This window comes from Poecilia latipinna, unplaced genomic scaffold, assembly GCF_001443285.1.
Source record: "Poecilia latipinna isolate Pla-1442-1.1 unplaced genomic scaffold, P_latipinna-1.0 Scaffold1330, whole genome shotgun sequence".
NCBI lineage: Eukaryota > Metazoa > Chordata > Actinopteri > Cyprinodontiformes > Poeciliidae > Poecilia > Poecilia latipinna.
The window spans coordinates 123,762-140,035 of NW_015113946.1; the positions used below are offsets into that span (position 1 = coordinate 123,762).

General features: G+C 40.4%; 1 protein-coding gene across 2 annotated transcripts in view; it reads left to right on the forward strand.

Annotated features, from left to right (window-relative positions):
- Nucleotides 1–7,661, forward strand: part of zswim5 (zinc finger, SWIM-type containing 5) — a 66,743-nt gene extending 59,082 nt beyond the window's left edge. For both annotated transcript variants that reach the window (XM_015055674.1, XM_015055675.1), the window contains exons 13-16: nucleotides 226–383; nucleotides 1,300–1,463; nucleotides 2,687–2,768; nucleotides 3,799–7,661. In XM_015055674.1, coding sequence (XP_014911160.1) covers nucleotides 226–383; nucleotides 1,300–1,463; nucleotides 2,687–2,768; nucleotides 3,799–4,661 — 1,267 coding nt within the window. In that variant the 3' untranslated portion in view covers nucleotides 4,662–7,661. The remainder of the gene's footprint in view (nucleotides 1–225; nucleotides 384–1,299; nucleotides 1,464–2,686; nucleotides 2,769–3,798) is intronic.
- Nucleotides 7,662–16,274: the final 8,613 nt, after the last annotated feature.

Consider the following 16,274-nt stretch of genomic DNA (forward strand, 5'->3'; position numbering starts at 1 on the left):
GCCCTGGCAGCAATAGGCGGAGGAGGGGAAGCTCCATATGAATATTCTCTCTGACACTTTCTGTGGCATCTAAATGAGCAAACTTTAAATCGTAGAACGGGGAAAGCCTCCGCGCTTTTAGATTTAGCTTTTCAAACCAGTAACCCGGCACGGCTCCATGTTTTAACCTGTCGTCTCCATGAAGTGTGTTCCACATTAGTAGCGCGTTCTCTGCTCGTCGCCCAGGCTTCCTGTCCTGGAGTCGTCGGCGGGCTCCGGGGACGTGGGCCACCCTCACCACGGCATCTCCATCGTTCCCAGCAGATACCCGCGCTGGTTCACTCTCGGCCACCTGGAGTCGCAGCAGTGTGAGCTCGCCTCCACCATGCTAACTGCTGCTAAAGGTAATATAAAAGAAAAAAAAAGAGAGATCAGTAGAAACAAAAGCAGCTGAAGCACAACAGCAGGCCATTTTGTTATTATATAAAATCCCCTCAAATGTAGTCGCAGAAACTTCTCTCTTCAGCTATTGTTCTCATAACTCATAACATTTTCTGGCCGTTACGAGATTAATCTTCCAAGCAGGTGTTTTATTTTATTAATCACGTTTGACAAAGTGGGACGAGCCGCTAATTGAGCTCTCCCCCATTAAATTGTAAATTTATCACAACTTATATCCCAATTTCTTCTTGATGTTGAAGCTCTGGGGCAAGAACGACAAATATGAAGATGTCCGACTTCCTCTCTGCCCCAACCCGAATTACAGCGTCCGACTTGATGTTCTCCATTTTAAAGTACAAGATTTTGTCCGCAGATTCTCTCTGTCTTTCATTTGTGTGTGATGTCTGCAGTGCTGACCGTTTGTTTTTAGGTTCTGGAAATTACCCTAAAGCCTATTTTTGTATGATAAGCACTTAAGAACTATTTATATGACAACTGGCCTGAAGGGATTTAAAAAGAAAAACAAAGAAAGTCAAAGTTTTCCAAACCATATTTGCTTTCTAGTGTCTGGAAAGTCCCACGATTACAAACTTTTTATTCCTTTACATAACCCACACTTGGCGAATGTTTTTAACCATACTCAATACTTGTTACCAATATTACAATGTCTAACAAACATACATCTTGCCCTGCAATTGTGGCTGCAGCAACAATATCAAGTTCCTACTTTGGGCGGACATGTTGGGATCCTTCAAACGAGGAAGTTTTCTTTGGTTACAGAAATATTTGGCAGCAGAAAAGGTTTTACTAAAGCAAACCAGTTGTTAATATCTTCTCCTCCTCCTCTTCTTCCTCTTTTTTTCCCCACTTGTCCACAAGGAGACATGTTGAGACTGCGGACGGTGCTGGAAGCCATTCAGAAAAACATCCACTCTTCTTCCCTCATCTTCAAACTGGCCCAGGATGCCTTTAAGATCGCCACGCCTGCAGACAGTCCGCCGGATATCACCCTGCTCAATGTGGCGTTGGAGTTGGGGCTGCAGGTACTGAACGTGTGTGTGTGTGTGGGTGTGTGAGAGAGAGAAAGGGAGGCTGCAATTATCACAGTTTCACCACAGAAACTTTTGCCGCAGCTCAAGTTTCCTTTTAACAGACTGTCAAAACTCTACCCTACAAATTGGCATCCCACACAGAGTCAACGCTGTTGACGAGAAGAACCCACTCAATGGAGGAACCTTTCCACAGAGAAACGCAACAGATTAGCATCCTGCTGCATTAAAAATGTGCTCTACAGCTGAAACATTAATTAATGGAGAAATTAAAAATAACCTCAATGACGTAAGAAGCAGCAAAAAGTAAATATTGAGCTCAGAGATGTTGAGCTATTTTTCTCAGTGTCACATAAGCTGCTATGAATAAAATTATAGTGCATGTTTAATAATAACCTGTAAATATGTTTAAATCTACTGATTATTGAAGCATTATTTTTGTGGTGTAATGTTACGAATCAAAATGTTTTCATATTTAATTTATTTTTCGTTACCATATATAGTAAATATTTATAAATTTTTAAAATTTCTCATCCCTTTTGATGCCTGATAAGGATTTAAAAGAAATTGTTTTTGCCAAATTTTTTTTTTTTTTACAAATTTTTTTTTTTTCTTTTTGTTAATTTTATTTGGATTATTGCAGGGTTTATTTTTTGCACAGATCTGCTGATATCTCCATCACTCCCCTCCCCTGTAAATCATAGATATTAAAAATCACAGATTGACTCAAAAGCAGGAATATCTTCACCTGTTGAAAACAATAAAACATGAAAATCTGAAGGAACTTCAACAACGTGGACTTTTCAGTAATAACATTTTTTTTTAACCAAAATTCCTGTTGCAAAGTTCGTTTTTCCAACAACTGTCTTTAAGTCAATGGCACAAAAAATATGCAAAGAAAGTGGATAAAAATGTATATTAATGGCTTTGGAAAATAACGGTAACCTACGCCAGACATTTACTAGCTGTAGCGTTACCATGACGATTTCGGCTGAAAACATCAACATAAAAGCATTTTGTGTTTCTGTCACTAAAACGTTTAACACTCATTTATTTACTTACTACATCGCGTCTTGTTCATTGTGTTGTAATTTTCACCTTAAATATAAAGGATTTTAGTATTTAAAGTTGAGAGCAAAGGTTTAAGATGTGGATTTCAAAAATAGTTATTACATATTTTCCAGCTTTGTTCTTACGCCTTTTGTGTGTTTTTCCAGGTGATGAGAATGACACTGTCCACTTTGAATTGGAGGAGGAGAGAGATGGTCCGCTGGCTGGTAACATGCGCCACTGAAGTCGGTATGTTTCACTTTTTTTTTTTTTGACACCCCATTGAGACGCAGCAAGAAAAACAGGATTCCATCTCTAATTACAGTCCCTATGGTCTGTCTCGATTTTCAGCTTTAAGGCTGACTTTGACTTTAATAAAAAGAAGAAAAAAAAAAGATAATCAAACATATGCTCGGTTCACCACACGGAGGGATAAACATCAGTTTTCCATAAGGTATTTAATAATTTGATGATAGTGCAGGAGAGAGAGCTGTAACTCTGCTGGTTGACAAAAATTTATGCAGAGATTTTAAAGAAACTGCCAGAAGTGCTATGAAAAGATTAGAGGGAAGCGATGATAAAGAAACACGACTGAAAAAGTGCAGAGTATGGTTATAAGTTGACACAATCTCTGACTTATTGGGTGAAACAAAGCTGGCAGCTTTAACAATGGTGACTCTCTGAGAAACCAGTAACCTGCCCAAACTGTGTAAAACTTGAATTCTTATGCTCAAGAAGTTTTACATTTTACATATTTAAAGTCTGTCCATTCTGGAAACAAGGGTTAAATTTATACTACTTTACTGTGCATGTTACAAAAATGGATGAAAGTTTTACCCAAGAAAACCTGCTAAGCCTGATGGTAGAGTGCTGAGGCAGTCATCCAGTGTGTTTTTGAGTTAACGATACAAACAAGGCAAACATAAACAACCTAATAAGACGACAAACAATGCTCAGCCTGGTGGGGGCGCAAGAAAAACCTGGTGACCCGCCAGGCTGATAACATGCTGAGGGAGACCACGACGAAATCTGGCTTGTTTTTTGTGTGTCTTAACCATGAAATTTAAACATTTCAGCAAATAAATACCACGTGGCAAAAGGCTCTTATTTGGACGTTTGCAAATAATTCTGGTAGTAAAATTATCAGTGGCAAGGATTCCGCATAAAAGTTCAAACTAAATGATGGTGATCGAGTCATTGTGTCTGTTTTCCTTCCCTTGCCATCTTTGAAGAACTGGCAACGCACTGAGTGTCCAATCCCATCTGTCTCTCCCGTCAGGTCTGCGGGCATTAGTGAGCATCTTGCAGAGCTGGTACACTCTGTTCACGCCGACAGAGGCCACCAGCATCGTGGCGGCCACCGTCATGTCCCACAACACCATCTTGCGCCTCAGCCTGGACTACCCGCAGCGGGAGGAGCTGGCCAGCTGCGCGAGGACACTGGCGCTGCAGTGCGCCATGAAAGACCCTCAGAACTGCGCCCTGTCGGCTCTGACGCTCTGCGAGAAGGACCACATCGCCTTCGAGACGGCCTACCAGATTGTGATCGATGCCGCCTCCACGGGCATGACGTACTCGCAGCTGTTCACCATCGCACGCTACATGGAGCACCGGGGGTATCCGCTCCGGTCGTTCAAGCTGGCGTCTCTCGCCATGACTCACCTCAACCTCGCCTACAACCAGGACACGCACCCGGCCATTAACGACGTGCTCTGGGCCTGCGCACTCAGCCACTCCTTGGGGAAAAACGAACTCGCAGCCATCATCCCGCTGGTGGTGAAGAGCGTGCACTGTGCCACGGTGCTGTCCGACATCTTGCGGCGGTGCACCATGACGGCACCGGGACTGGCCGGCATCCCCGGGCGAAGGAACTCTGGGAAGCTCATGTCAACGGACAAGGCGCCGCTACGACAGCTTCTGGACGCCACCATCTCGGCGTACATCAACACCACGCACTCTCGACTGACGCACATCAGTCCGAGGCACTACGGGGAGTTCATAGAGTTCCTCAGCAAAGCACGGGAAACTTTCCTTTTGGCACAGGACGGCCATATTCAGTTCGCCCAGTTCATAGACAACCTGAAACAGATCTACAAGGGCAAAAAGAAACTGATGATGTTGGTCAGGGAGCGCTTCGGCTGACCTTATCCCTGCCTCAGAGACCTTCTTTTTGGGAAGTAGTTAAACTTATTGGTTTATTTAAGTTTTTTTTTAATTATTATTATTATTATTATTATTTTGTTTTTGGATTTTTACTTCTGTATGTTGAGCCATTTCTTGACCAAGTCTTACGTTTTCGTTGTGTTTCGTTTCTTGAATGTGAACCAAAAAGTGTTCGCTGTACTTGCTCTACGTTAACCGTTGCTTCAAAAGACGGGACCTAAAGTGTCGCAGAAGTAACAAGGAATCAAACTCAACCAATTAATATTTTTGAAATGATCAGAACATTAAAAGAATGTTATTATAATAGCAAAAGAAATGTTTGCTTCCTGGTGGCTTGCGGCCATTTTGGATTGGGCGTGTGTGTAGTCTTTGTAGAGGTTAAGAAGATTTGGCTTCTCAAAGTGAAGGGAACTTCATCAAGAACACACAGTGGTTGAAAACGCACAGTGTTAAGGTCATACCTCGACTGTCGGCTTTAACTCCTCTGTTAGGAATTGCCTCTCATTTCATTCAGGGCTTCTTAGAGCGGAGAGGACGGATAACACGGCTACCTGTTCTCACTAGTTGAACATTTAAATACCTTCACCTGCTGCATGGTGAGGGTGACGCTTTACAGAGTGCATGTTTTGAGGGTGACGTTCTGGCTGCATTCGTTCCTAGTTTAGCCTTCGCGTGTACATCAGTATATTCTTGTATACACTGTATGCTTTGTGTCATCCTGTTAGCGACATAAGATGCCATGTTTGATGAGGTGAATGCGCTCCTCGTGTCCTGAGATGCCACTTCACTGCTAATTCTGCTGTTTGTGGCCAAAGCTTTGAAAAGCGTAAAGCGTCACCGCTAACATCAACATTCAGTCAACGATTTAATTCAGGTATATCTTTTAGTTTCATCACTCGGTGACATTAAGCTGGCGATCTTTGTGTCTTGTTGCGAAACTTTGACAACAATTTTGGACCTGGAACTTGGTCGTAAATCAGTTTGTCACCTGAATCCCTTTTCCATCACAAGAACATTGGCTAAAACTGAGAATTTTACCCACTTGTGTTGTTTAAACGCTGGGCATATTTTGAAAATTTGCTGCCAAGAAGAACTGCTTAAGTAGTTATGCAGTTTTCACTATAGTTTCACGGGGGCATTAATGTGACTGAAAACAGCTAAATTTTCAAACACTATTGTTTAAGAAGAAGTCAACAAATTTTTCTGTTCTTGACTGGTTTAGCGCCACCCTTTGAAGGACAGTTGTATTGTCGCCATGCTCAGGTATCAGTCACACAGACTAATGAGGAAATTTACATCACGTTTAGTGGACAGTAAGGTATTAGGCTAACAGTACCTTACTACCGTTAGCATCTTTTTAATGCTAACAGTAGCATTTAGCTAAATCCTTTACCTCTAGTTAGCCCTCCTACCTTAACCACTTGAAATAATTGTTTGCTAGTTAACAAAGTTGTTTGACAGTTATTGTGTAATTACAGTAATATAAATATATAACCCCTTATATTCTGCATTTAAAAAGTCTCTAATGCTACCTGTTTTCCCACCAAACATTTTCTCACCAAAATTTGCTACTTGACAAAATGTACTTTTTTTTTTTTTTTTTTTGTTTTGGTTTTTCAAAAGAATATTTTTTTTAAAGTATCAAGTGAACATCCAAAAGTAAGATTCCTCCAAGATCATTTTTTTTAAGAAAATTTTTTTTTGCATATTTTTGCTACATGTACATTAGCTAACAATATGTAACGCACCAGTGTCAGAACTTAATTTTTGAAAATTGACCCCCCCTAAAAATTAAATCTAGATTAAATCTACTTTTTGATAGAGGGCCAATATAGCATATATATGCTCAAAAAAATTCCCTAACCTTATGATTTGACACATTTCACATCCATGTTTGATTAAAATCAAACATGGAAAAATGAACATGGCTGTGTAAAATTATTAGGGCTAAATAACCATAAAATGTGTTCAGTTTTTTGTTCTTGTGATGGAAAAAACTGTGAACCTTCCTGTGAATACTACTGGTTTGTATCATTCTTTACTGTGAAGACGAGTGGCCTTTCCCCCCCAAAGGTTTCAGAGATGCACAGTGAACCACACGGATTACTGTATTTTGTCGCAACTTGGTGCGTTCATTGTAAGTATTGGAGACCTCGTGGCTCGGCACGGTTGGTTACCTTCTTCACGGTCTGCTGTCTGACCCGGTGGCAAAATGTCATTTCCGATGGCAGCCTAAACAAGAGCTTAAGTCTTTAACTGATCAGACTAAAATATACAAGCACTTCACACAGTTACCTCTTCAGTACGTTCCTGCCTGCTTCAGCATTTATTTATTGATTCTTTTGTGACTTTTTTTTTTAATTTTTAAACTTTTTTTCTAATCACTGAGTGAGTTTGAAATGGCAGACACACAGAATAAGAACCAGACTGTATTTAAATAAAAGAGGCTACATGAGTAGAAGGGTTCTGGAACAGAGGGATATATATATATTTTTTCCTATCTGCTTCGACATTCCACGAGAGCAAACTTTTACGAACTGTACCCGGGTAAGTCGGTCATGATAACTGCGCCTTTTTCAGATCAGGAAAAATTGCAGATAGACGAATGGGGGGGAAAAACTGAGGAGGGAAAAGAGAAAAAGAAAAAAAAGGCTAAACTCAGTTCTCAGGGACATCACTTAAAGAAACAAAAACAAAAAATAGTAGCATTAAGCATTTAAGATATTGTAAATAATAAAGTGTCAATTGAGAAAATTGTAAAGTTCTAATTATTTATAATGAGTATGTTATGTGTTTTATTTTTTTGGTTGTTTTTTTCGGCGGGGTGTACTTGAACTGTTCTGCGTGGGGGAAAATTTGACGCCGTTTCTTTTGTAAGAGCAAAAATTTCAAGGCATTTCTCAGGTGCTCCTGTGTACTTTTTTTTTTTTTTTTTTTTTTTTTGCTAAAAAAAAATATTCATTTTTATTCCGTTTGCAATGACAAAAACTTGCTTTCTTTCCAAAAAGAAAGCAGGGTTTATTTTATTTTTTATTTTTTTGCTTTTTTTAAGAGTTGGGAATATTGAGGTAGGCATACATTTGTAAACTGATTTGTACTAAACCTGACTATGCAGAACCACTTTGAGGGTCTCACCCAGGAATGAAATTGAGGAAGCGTGGAGGGCGAGACATGGTGGGTCGAACCACTATCAGAAAGAAGAAGAAGAATAAGGAGGACAGGAGGGAGAAAAGAGGAAGAGTGCTTGCGTTGGGTCGATGTTGCATCTGCTGCAACTTCTTGAGCTTGAGGCGAAGGAGGGAAAAAAAGAATTAACCAATGGTAGAAAATGCCTTTCTGACCGATCAATGTACAAAGTTCTTTTTTTTTTTGTACGTCTTTGTTTTGTTTTGTTTTTTTTTTTACTTTATTTCTGTCCTTTATTATCAAGACCGAAGCCTTCGGTGTCTTCTTGCGTGGTTACTCTGCAGTGAGACGGGATAACACAAACATTTATGTTGGCAACATTACCTGATAGCCTGTTTTATTCATAAAATCATTTAAAAAACAAACAAAAAAAGCATTCTCTCAGAGTTGGCTTTTTTTTGTTTTTGTTTTTTTACATTACAGCCGTTTACTTGTTTCTGTCCCCATGCGGTCGGATGTCTCTTCTGTCGATCTAGGATGTGAAGCTGTGCGTCACGGTGTTTCCCCTCCGCCGTCCTGCAGCGCACACACGCACGGCCAGCTTATGCAAAAATAAAAGATGTGAGGCTTCGACATCGTAAAGTTAACAGGTTTTCGAAAAAGGGTCCACAGGCGACACCACTTCACCAACTGCGTAACCCGAAACTTAATTCCTGAGGGTTCTGTTTAAGTTTTACCCCCCCTCGTCTTTTTTTGTTTTGTTTGTAGGAGATTACTGTTTGCTAGTAGAGATATAGTTCACCTCCCCGTTTTGTTTTCGTTTCAGATCCATTCTTAACTTAAGGGATAATTGAAAGTGTTTGTTGCCTCTTTGTGCTACTGATTTTTGAAAAGGTATTTCCAGTATTTGTTGCCACAGAAGTATCATAGCTTATCATCACTTTTTTTGTACCTTTTTTTTGTGCGACTTCTTGAGCTACTGTCTATAAAGCAAGATTTTATTACTATTTATGTAACGCTACTACCATTTTATATTGATTTGTGTTGAGATCTCAGTGCTTTTCTATGAATAAAGTGTGAAACACATGATAATGGTTGGAATTTTGTTAAGAAACTGAGCGCAACCCCCCCCCCCCCAAATTCTAAGAACAGAATTTAACTGCAATTTATTTACAATTATTTAAAAAAAATAAAATTTGGTTTAGCTGTCAAGCTAGCTGCTATGTTTGGCAGATTAGATGTGAAAGTGGGTTTGATCCATTTGGTATAATATTGACATTTTTTTCAGTTTGGCTGCAGATAAAAGTTTTATTTGTATTATGAAACAGAGCGTTAGAACTGAATTACAACATTCTGTGCAATTATTACAGTTCTATTGTCACATTATTTAAAATGCAGCAGTTACACCTGGATGTAGTTCATGTTCTGATCACCAAAATGACCCTAGGAATGTGTTTAAATGTCTTATTAAACAGCATATAAGCTGTCTTATTAATGAGACAGGAAGGTATTTGGAAAATCTTCAATTAAACAGGCGGCATGTATTTTCCAGCCACATAGTGCCATTTTATAGCACAAACAAGTAACTGTTACCTTCAGTTGTTATAGAAATCCTGTACTTATCAAATATGTCTTAAAAGAAATTAACGAATTGAAATTGGGTCCTCCGTCTCCAGGAAGTCGTCACAACATGGCTCCTCTGTTAGCCATTTAACAACGTTTTCACCTGTGAAGCAGCTAGCATAACGAGGTTAGCAGCTCCACCAGGTGTTTCTAATCGCTGCTGATTAGTCTGAAGGAGCTGAGAGGGCGGAGTGGCTGCTGTGAGAAAATGGAAGCCCGGAAACTGCGGTGCTCGGTCCACCAGGCGTTTTCCACAGCTGAATGGTTGCCACGGGAGATTCAAGGATTTCTCAAACATGCATGAAATAATCAAGGCAACACTTCAGGTATGTTTTGATGATGGGATAACATTATAACATGATATAGAGCTAAAAAAAAAAAAAAGAAGAAAAAAAAACCGTTTTATTTTGAATGCTAATGAAATTAAGATAAATTGTATTTCTATTAACAGTTTTTATAAAAGGTAAATGAACTGCACTGTAGCTGAACTCTGCGTAGATGAAAGCCTTGTGCCATTGGTGCCCCTCCTATTTTATGCTATCTTATGATATAAATATGCTAAAAGAACCCTATCTTGTTACCTTTCATAATTAAAAGCCATTCTTACTTGATTTTAAAGGAGCCACAGATTTCAGACCCTTGGACTAGGCTGCTCCAAACCTTTCATTTTGGTTTTTGAGTCATTCAGAATTGGACTTTCTGCTCTACGTAAACCTATAGTTTACACAGGGTGGTGCCACTGACTAGTAGTGACAACAAGCATGTCGCACAGCTATTTTCTTCTTTTGTTTTTTGCTATCTGTACTTAGTTTATCATGAGTTACACACCTATTAAAAGCCGATGAGTCCAGGCTGTTTTTGTCCATCAGTCCAGTATTAGTAATTCTGATATAAATGTATTTCGCTTGTAGGCCCAGGCGGTTTCCTCTTTGCATTTTTGCCAACCAGCCCAGAATTAGTGATAAATGAAGCTTGTGCCGCCTTATATAGCTCCATCAATCTCTCGCTCATTTGTCTCTAATCAGAATATTTTTCCTCTATGCCCTCCTTCACCGCTTCATTCTCATTCATTACAGATTTCTGCAGAGCCATCTAACCAGACAATCAGGCTATCAAAAAGTGCAAAGAGTGCTTGTGTGTTGGATTGTAAATCTAGATTGATTGGCTGATGATAAATGAGCAGATTTATATTAATTATCCAGACAGATAGATGGAGGACTGATTGCTATGTGCTCAATCTTTTTCTCCCCCAATCTGCCTCCACCTCTCTCCTTCAGCTTGTGCAGACAAAACCACTAAGGACTCTCTCTCTCTCTCTCTCTCTCTCTCTCTCACACACACACCTGCAAACTACGTAAAGCAAGAGACTGGGGAGTTTTCAGCAGCCTCTCTTTGTCCTTTGCTGAAGCATCCCTCATGCTCTTGTGTACTTTTGGACTCGCGCTCAACACCGTGGCAATCCCTTCCTCCAGACGCGTCATGCGACCCGCAAAAAATGCCACCAACATTAACAAACCGCAACCAGTTCTTCAATATATTTCAAATAATGACTATTTGCTCGACTATTAGCTTGACTTTCATGCTGATAGTTTGCACACGCTAGTAAATTATACACAACATTCCTTTTTGAATTGATTGAGGCTAGCTGTGATCAAAACACTCATAACATCTACATGGTGTGGCAGGCAGCTGCCTATTACTGATGCTGCTATATTATTTAGCCGTTTCTCTTTACCTTGTCAGAGTTGAGTTATACCCAGTTACATTTACTTGACTAACCTTTTTGAAAAGAATGTACTTTTGGTAGTATTTTTACTACTCTGTATGTTTTACTTGAGTAACTTCATTATGAAGTGTAGCTACTGTGACCTCAGTACACTTTGACACATCGTGTGTTCTGACACCTTTCTATTGGGAACAACATGATCTTCCTCAGTAATTTTAGCGACAGCAGCTCCTCTCCTCTCCATCAGACCGCATGACCATTCCGTTCAATCCACCAAAGCCTCAATGAACCTTGACTCTTGACTCAGGAGTTCAAGGCGTCTTCGAAGCCCGGTCTGGATCCGTTCAGGTCGGTATCCTCGTCCCTTTTTACTGCCTCTACATCAACTCTGAGGACGGACCGCTCACCTGCTTCCCAGTACATTCCACTAACATCCGCCATGATGCTAGTGCTTCACCTGCCAGTGGTCACACTGTTGCGTCTGATCTGTTTTTCCATATGACTGATCTTCTGCCTTGCATGGGCACACTCTCCAAGTGGTGAAGACGGTGGAGAGGAATAGAACAGCGGTAAATTCTTGTGCCTGTACCGATGGCAGCGCTGACATCACAATTTCACCAACGCTCGAGCGCAATCCCAACTAGGTGCCATCATTCGAGCTGCTAACCATTTGCAGGCTTGCAGGTGACAAGCCGTTGTTTGCGGCAACATGGCAGACTTGCCGGGAACAGGAAGGCGTCGTCGGCAAAGAAGGCCAGTCACGGCTGTCAGGATGTGAATCGGCGCTAAGCATCTCGGCTTATACTGAAGCCAGAGTTTCACTCCCAGCGTCTGCCCACCCCACTGCTCTCCTCCACACAACCACCACAGTTAATAATGCCTATCAGTCTCTGTCACTGTGGGCTGTGTACGTTCGTTCATGCATGTGGTCATTGAAAGATATGCTGCGTGTGTGTGTGTGCATGTGTGTGTGTTTGGAGGGGGTGGTCACTGATAAAGCGCTGATAGTGTCCATCCATGACAGATGATGTACAGCTTGCTGTCTCTCCAGGCAGATTGGATTTTCAGGCCTGCTGATTTGCTGAGAGATGGAGCCTGGACCTCCTTCAAAGACACCCACCCACCCACACACACACACACATACGGAGGCACACATCCACCTGTTCATTCTCTGTGCACAAACTAAGCACATAAAAGCCCACACACACAATGACGCTAATGCGCACAATGAGATGATTTGTGCACATGTACACATTCAGAGCCACAAACACGAGCAGAAACACACACCGAAAACACACACACTTATATATTATTCTCCTGCCAAAGCCTTTAAAGGCAACCATGTGGAAATTGATCTCCATTTCTAAAGAGCACAGATTCATTGTTACAACCTTCTCACTGTCTCTCTTCCTGTCTCGCATACACACTCACACACACGCACACACGCGTGCACGCAGACTGTCACTTTATTCCCAGATGGCCCACTGACACACAGCCGTAGCCTCTTCAGTCTTACCTGTCGCCAATCAGCGGTGATTTTTGTTCATTTGTCTTCTCTATTTATGGGCCCACAACAAAAGCTTTGTGTGTGTTCAGTTTGTGTAGGTGTGTTTGAGCGAGTGCGTACTTGTTTATTGTACTACAACACACAAAGGACAAGGATGAATAAAAAACCGCTGTTTTTTTTTTTTTTTGTATTCTCCTCTTCGGCTGCTTTGAGCTTTGTGTAGTTTTGTAAATATTAATAACACTTGCTGCGGTGCAGTCTTTTTAATATGTGGAGGGCTGGATTTCTACATTTCCATTTTACGCTAAAGTGTGCTTGGCAGCGACGCAAACAAAGGATCAAAAAGTGCCTCTGCATGGACACGGCTCCACGTGAAGTCTATTTTGATCCACGCTCTGCGTCTGTAAACATGTCAGATTTCGAAGAAGGTGCTCACTTTTGCTGCGTTCCTGTTACGGATGTGCATAAAACGTTAGCAATATTCCGCTAACGTCGAAAAACTACAATTTTGCAATTGCATTGTTTCCATCAAATAGAACCGCAGCTAAAATCACGCGATAAGTTACGAAACTCCTACCACTTCCTGTCATCTCCTTCATCTTTTCTGCCAGTAGCGACATCTGGTTGTCGATCGCACGATTCGTGTGATGCAAGAAGCGGTTCCGTTGCAGTTTTGTGAAATGCACTGATTTCAATACAGCCGAAAAACCACCTCATCCTAGTAAAAAACACAAGTTTATTTCCTCAGATTTGCCATGTTTCCATTAGCCAAATTTATTTTCGTAATTCCAGATTTGCGCAACTGTATGGTCAATGGAAACGCAGCTGTGCACCGTGTGATAAAGCACCAGCGATTCCCCTACATCAGTCTGCAGGTACAGCGTTGGGGCCGCCAAGTTTTGCTGCTTGACGACTCTGGTTACTTATAAATAAGGACCCCTTAACTTAACCATTGGGTTGGAAACCACAATGGTACGCTAGAACCGGGCTCCATTTGAATGCATCATAATTTCCCCAACAGTCAACCGTCAACAGGGCTATAAATAAGCCAGAAAGACTCTGCCCTTCATGAGTACCCGACCGTATACTCTACATCTAACGATTACTGGTGAGAGCGCACATCAGGGCTGCTGCGTTGGTGCCCTTAACACACACCGAATTCATCTTTTTTGAAGTGTGTGTAGTTTTACCAGAAGTGTTGATTCCTCAGGTTCGAAAAGGATCAGTGGACTCTGCGCCTGAGGCTCTGGCTGTCACACAGACGCTTTGAGATTTAGTTAATAGTTAAACTGAGCTACCTTTGATTAGGCAAGTTAAGGCCACCGCCGATCGACTGGAACTTGAATTAGAACCATGTGCTTTAGCCAGAGGAGACTCAGATTGAGTGTTTTAGCCCAGCAGGTCCTGTGGAAGTATGGTAGAGGATCGGTCATGCAGTGGGCCGGTGTCCCTCCATCTTAACAGGTGTGCCAACATATTGGAAATATAATTATTTATAGTTAATAAAAAGTATTTAATTACAAAGAGATTTTTAATGACAGAGCGAAAACGCATGCAAAACACCACGATGTATCAGGTTAGGATCATTCTTTAAAAAGAACTGGTTGTGTGGAACCAGAGATGGATTCATTGGTTTTATCATAAAATGTAAGAAAAAAAAAACAAGTATGAGCAACTTTCCAGACAAATGAGCAACTTTCCAGACAAATTCCAGGAATTTGACAGGAGTGTTGGCCAAACTTAGGATTAAAATTCCTCCATGAACACTGATGTTCATACGCTCGCATGTATGTCGGGTAATTACAACCACTTACAAATTAACGTGGGAAAAAAAAGTTCTTTCATAAAATGACTTTAAATGGTTACAATTTGGTGAAAAACTCAAATAATATGCTGAAAGCGAACTGGCTATATTTCAGGCCTAATACCTGTTTACTAGGTTTTATTTTTTATTTTTTTCTTATCCCTGCCGGATTGGACGACTGCAAAATGGGGAGTAAACAAAAGCTACATGTTATTAGACAGAAACGGTGCGCTTCATTACTGTAATCATAGCAGAGGCTCAGGGAAGAGATCAGTTAATCCAAAATTCAGTTTGGCTCCGGGACGCAGCTAAGAACAGCAGATAAGCAGATTCCTTTAAATCCGTTTGTTTTTGTGCTGCTGCTGATTTTGTTGTTTTTTGGACAAATCTGGGGAACATCACGTCACCAGACGGGGGTGAAGGGAGGGACCTGCAGTCCCATCCTCAGCAGTAAACACCATTGATTCTTAGTGATTACTTTTGATTGTTTTCTATCGTCTTTGTTTCCATTTTGACTGGAAGTTTAATGTCTCCACCTGTTTGATCTGTTCTTTATGTAAACCTTGATCTCCAACATTAACAGTTATTATGTTCCTCACTTAGAATCTGCAGATTTTGCGATTATGGTTAAATGGTTTCCTGGGTTGTATCTAAGCCTTAAGAGGTGGAATTTATGGACCCAACTTCTTAAATCGTGGCTTTAAAAAGTATTGAAAGGTATTTTTAAGATGTCTTCCATTCCAGTGTTTAAATGTTCATTGGAATGTAAAGTTTATAATGTGTACTTGGATTATTGTGCCATTATTATACAATATGATCATGTATCGCAATTCATTCTGGGACAATTTATTGTTATCGTGACAGGCCTAGTGATAAATTGGGATTTGAAGATTTAGAGGGGTGACCCATTTTCAGTGACAAACTTTATGTCTAACACTTTGAATAAATGCAGAGGTTACCGTTTGGCTGTGACTAAACATGTGGTTCAAGGTTGTTTTTTCAAAATATGGCAGAAAGGCAGTAAAGCAAGATTTAATAATATTACAATGAATTTGAAAAAAACAAACTGATCAACAGATGAGGAATAAAGCAAAACTCTACTAAAAATTAACAAACGCGATTTTTCAAAACTGTCAACTAGAATTAATCCATGTCTAATCCAGGTCAAAAAAGATTATCCGTAGAGGGCCACAGGATCACTAGGCGCACTTTCATATCTTAAAGATAAATACATTTAAATATTTTGTCTTTTTTTTTACTTATTACAATCTGCTCAACAATAAACTAACCAAACATTTTAGTTGCCAAGCAAACCTGTCAAATCATTGCAGAAACGGGATTTGCAAATCATTCTACATAGTTTTCCTCATAAAAAAAAATCAAACTATGCTACATTTTTCCAATCTGTAAACATTTTCAGACCAGTGTCTCCCTTTCTTCTTGCCATGTAGCCCAGTTTAATGACTGGTTCTGTCTCAATCCACTCTGGAGTAAAAGTCACTGCATGCTTGTGGCCCTAATTACTGTGAAATTAAATTGAAACATGGTTATTAAGAGATGAACACTTAGCTTAGTCCATCATATTTTCTATTTTAAGAACATTTGAATTTGCCTGCATTTCGTTTGTATACGTCCTAGCACCATAAAACAAATAGTTTGACCCGCCTTTTGCGGGTCAAGCTAAATCTGTACCATTCTTTGTTGCAAGCTGCACAAAATAGTTGTAAGGGAAACAAATTTCATGGCCTGGTTATGTTTGTGATGGTAGAACAGAAATGGCTTTTCCTGGGAAACCTCCCAAAACAA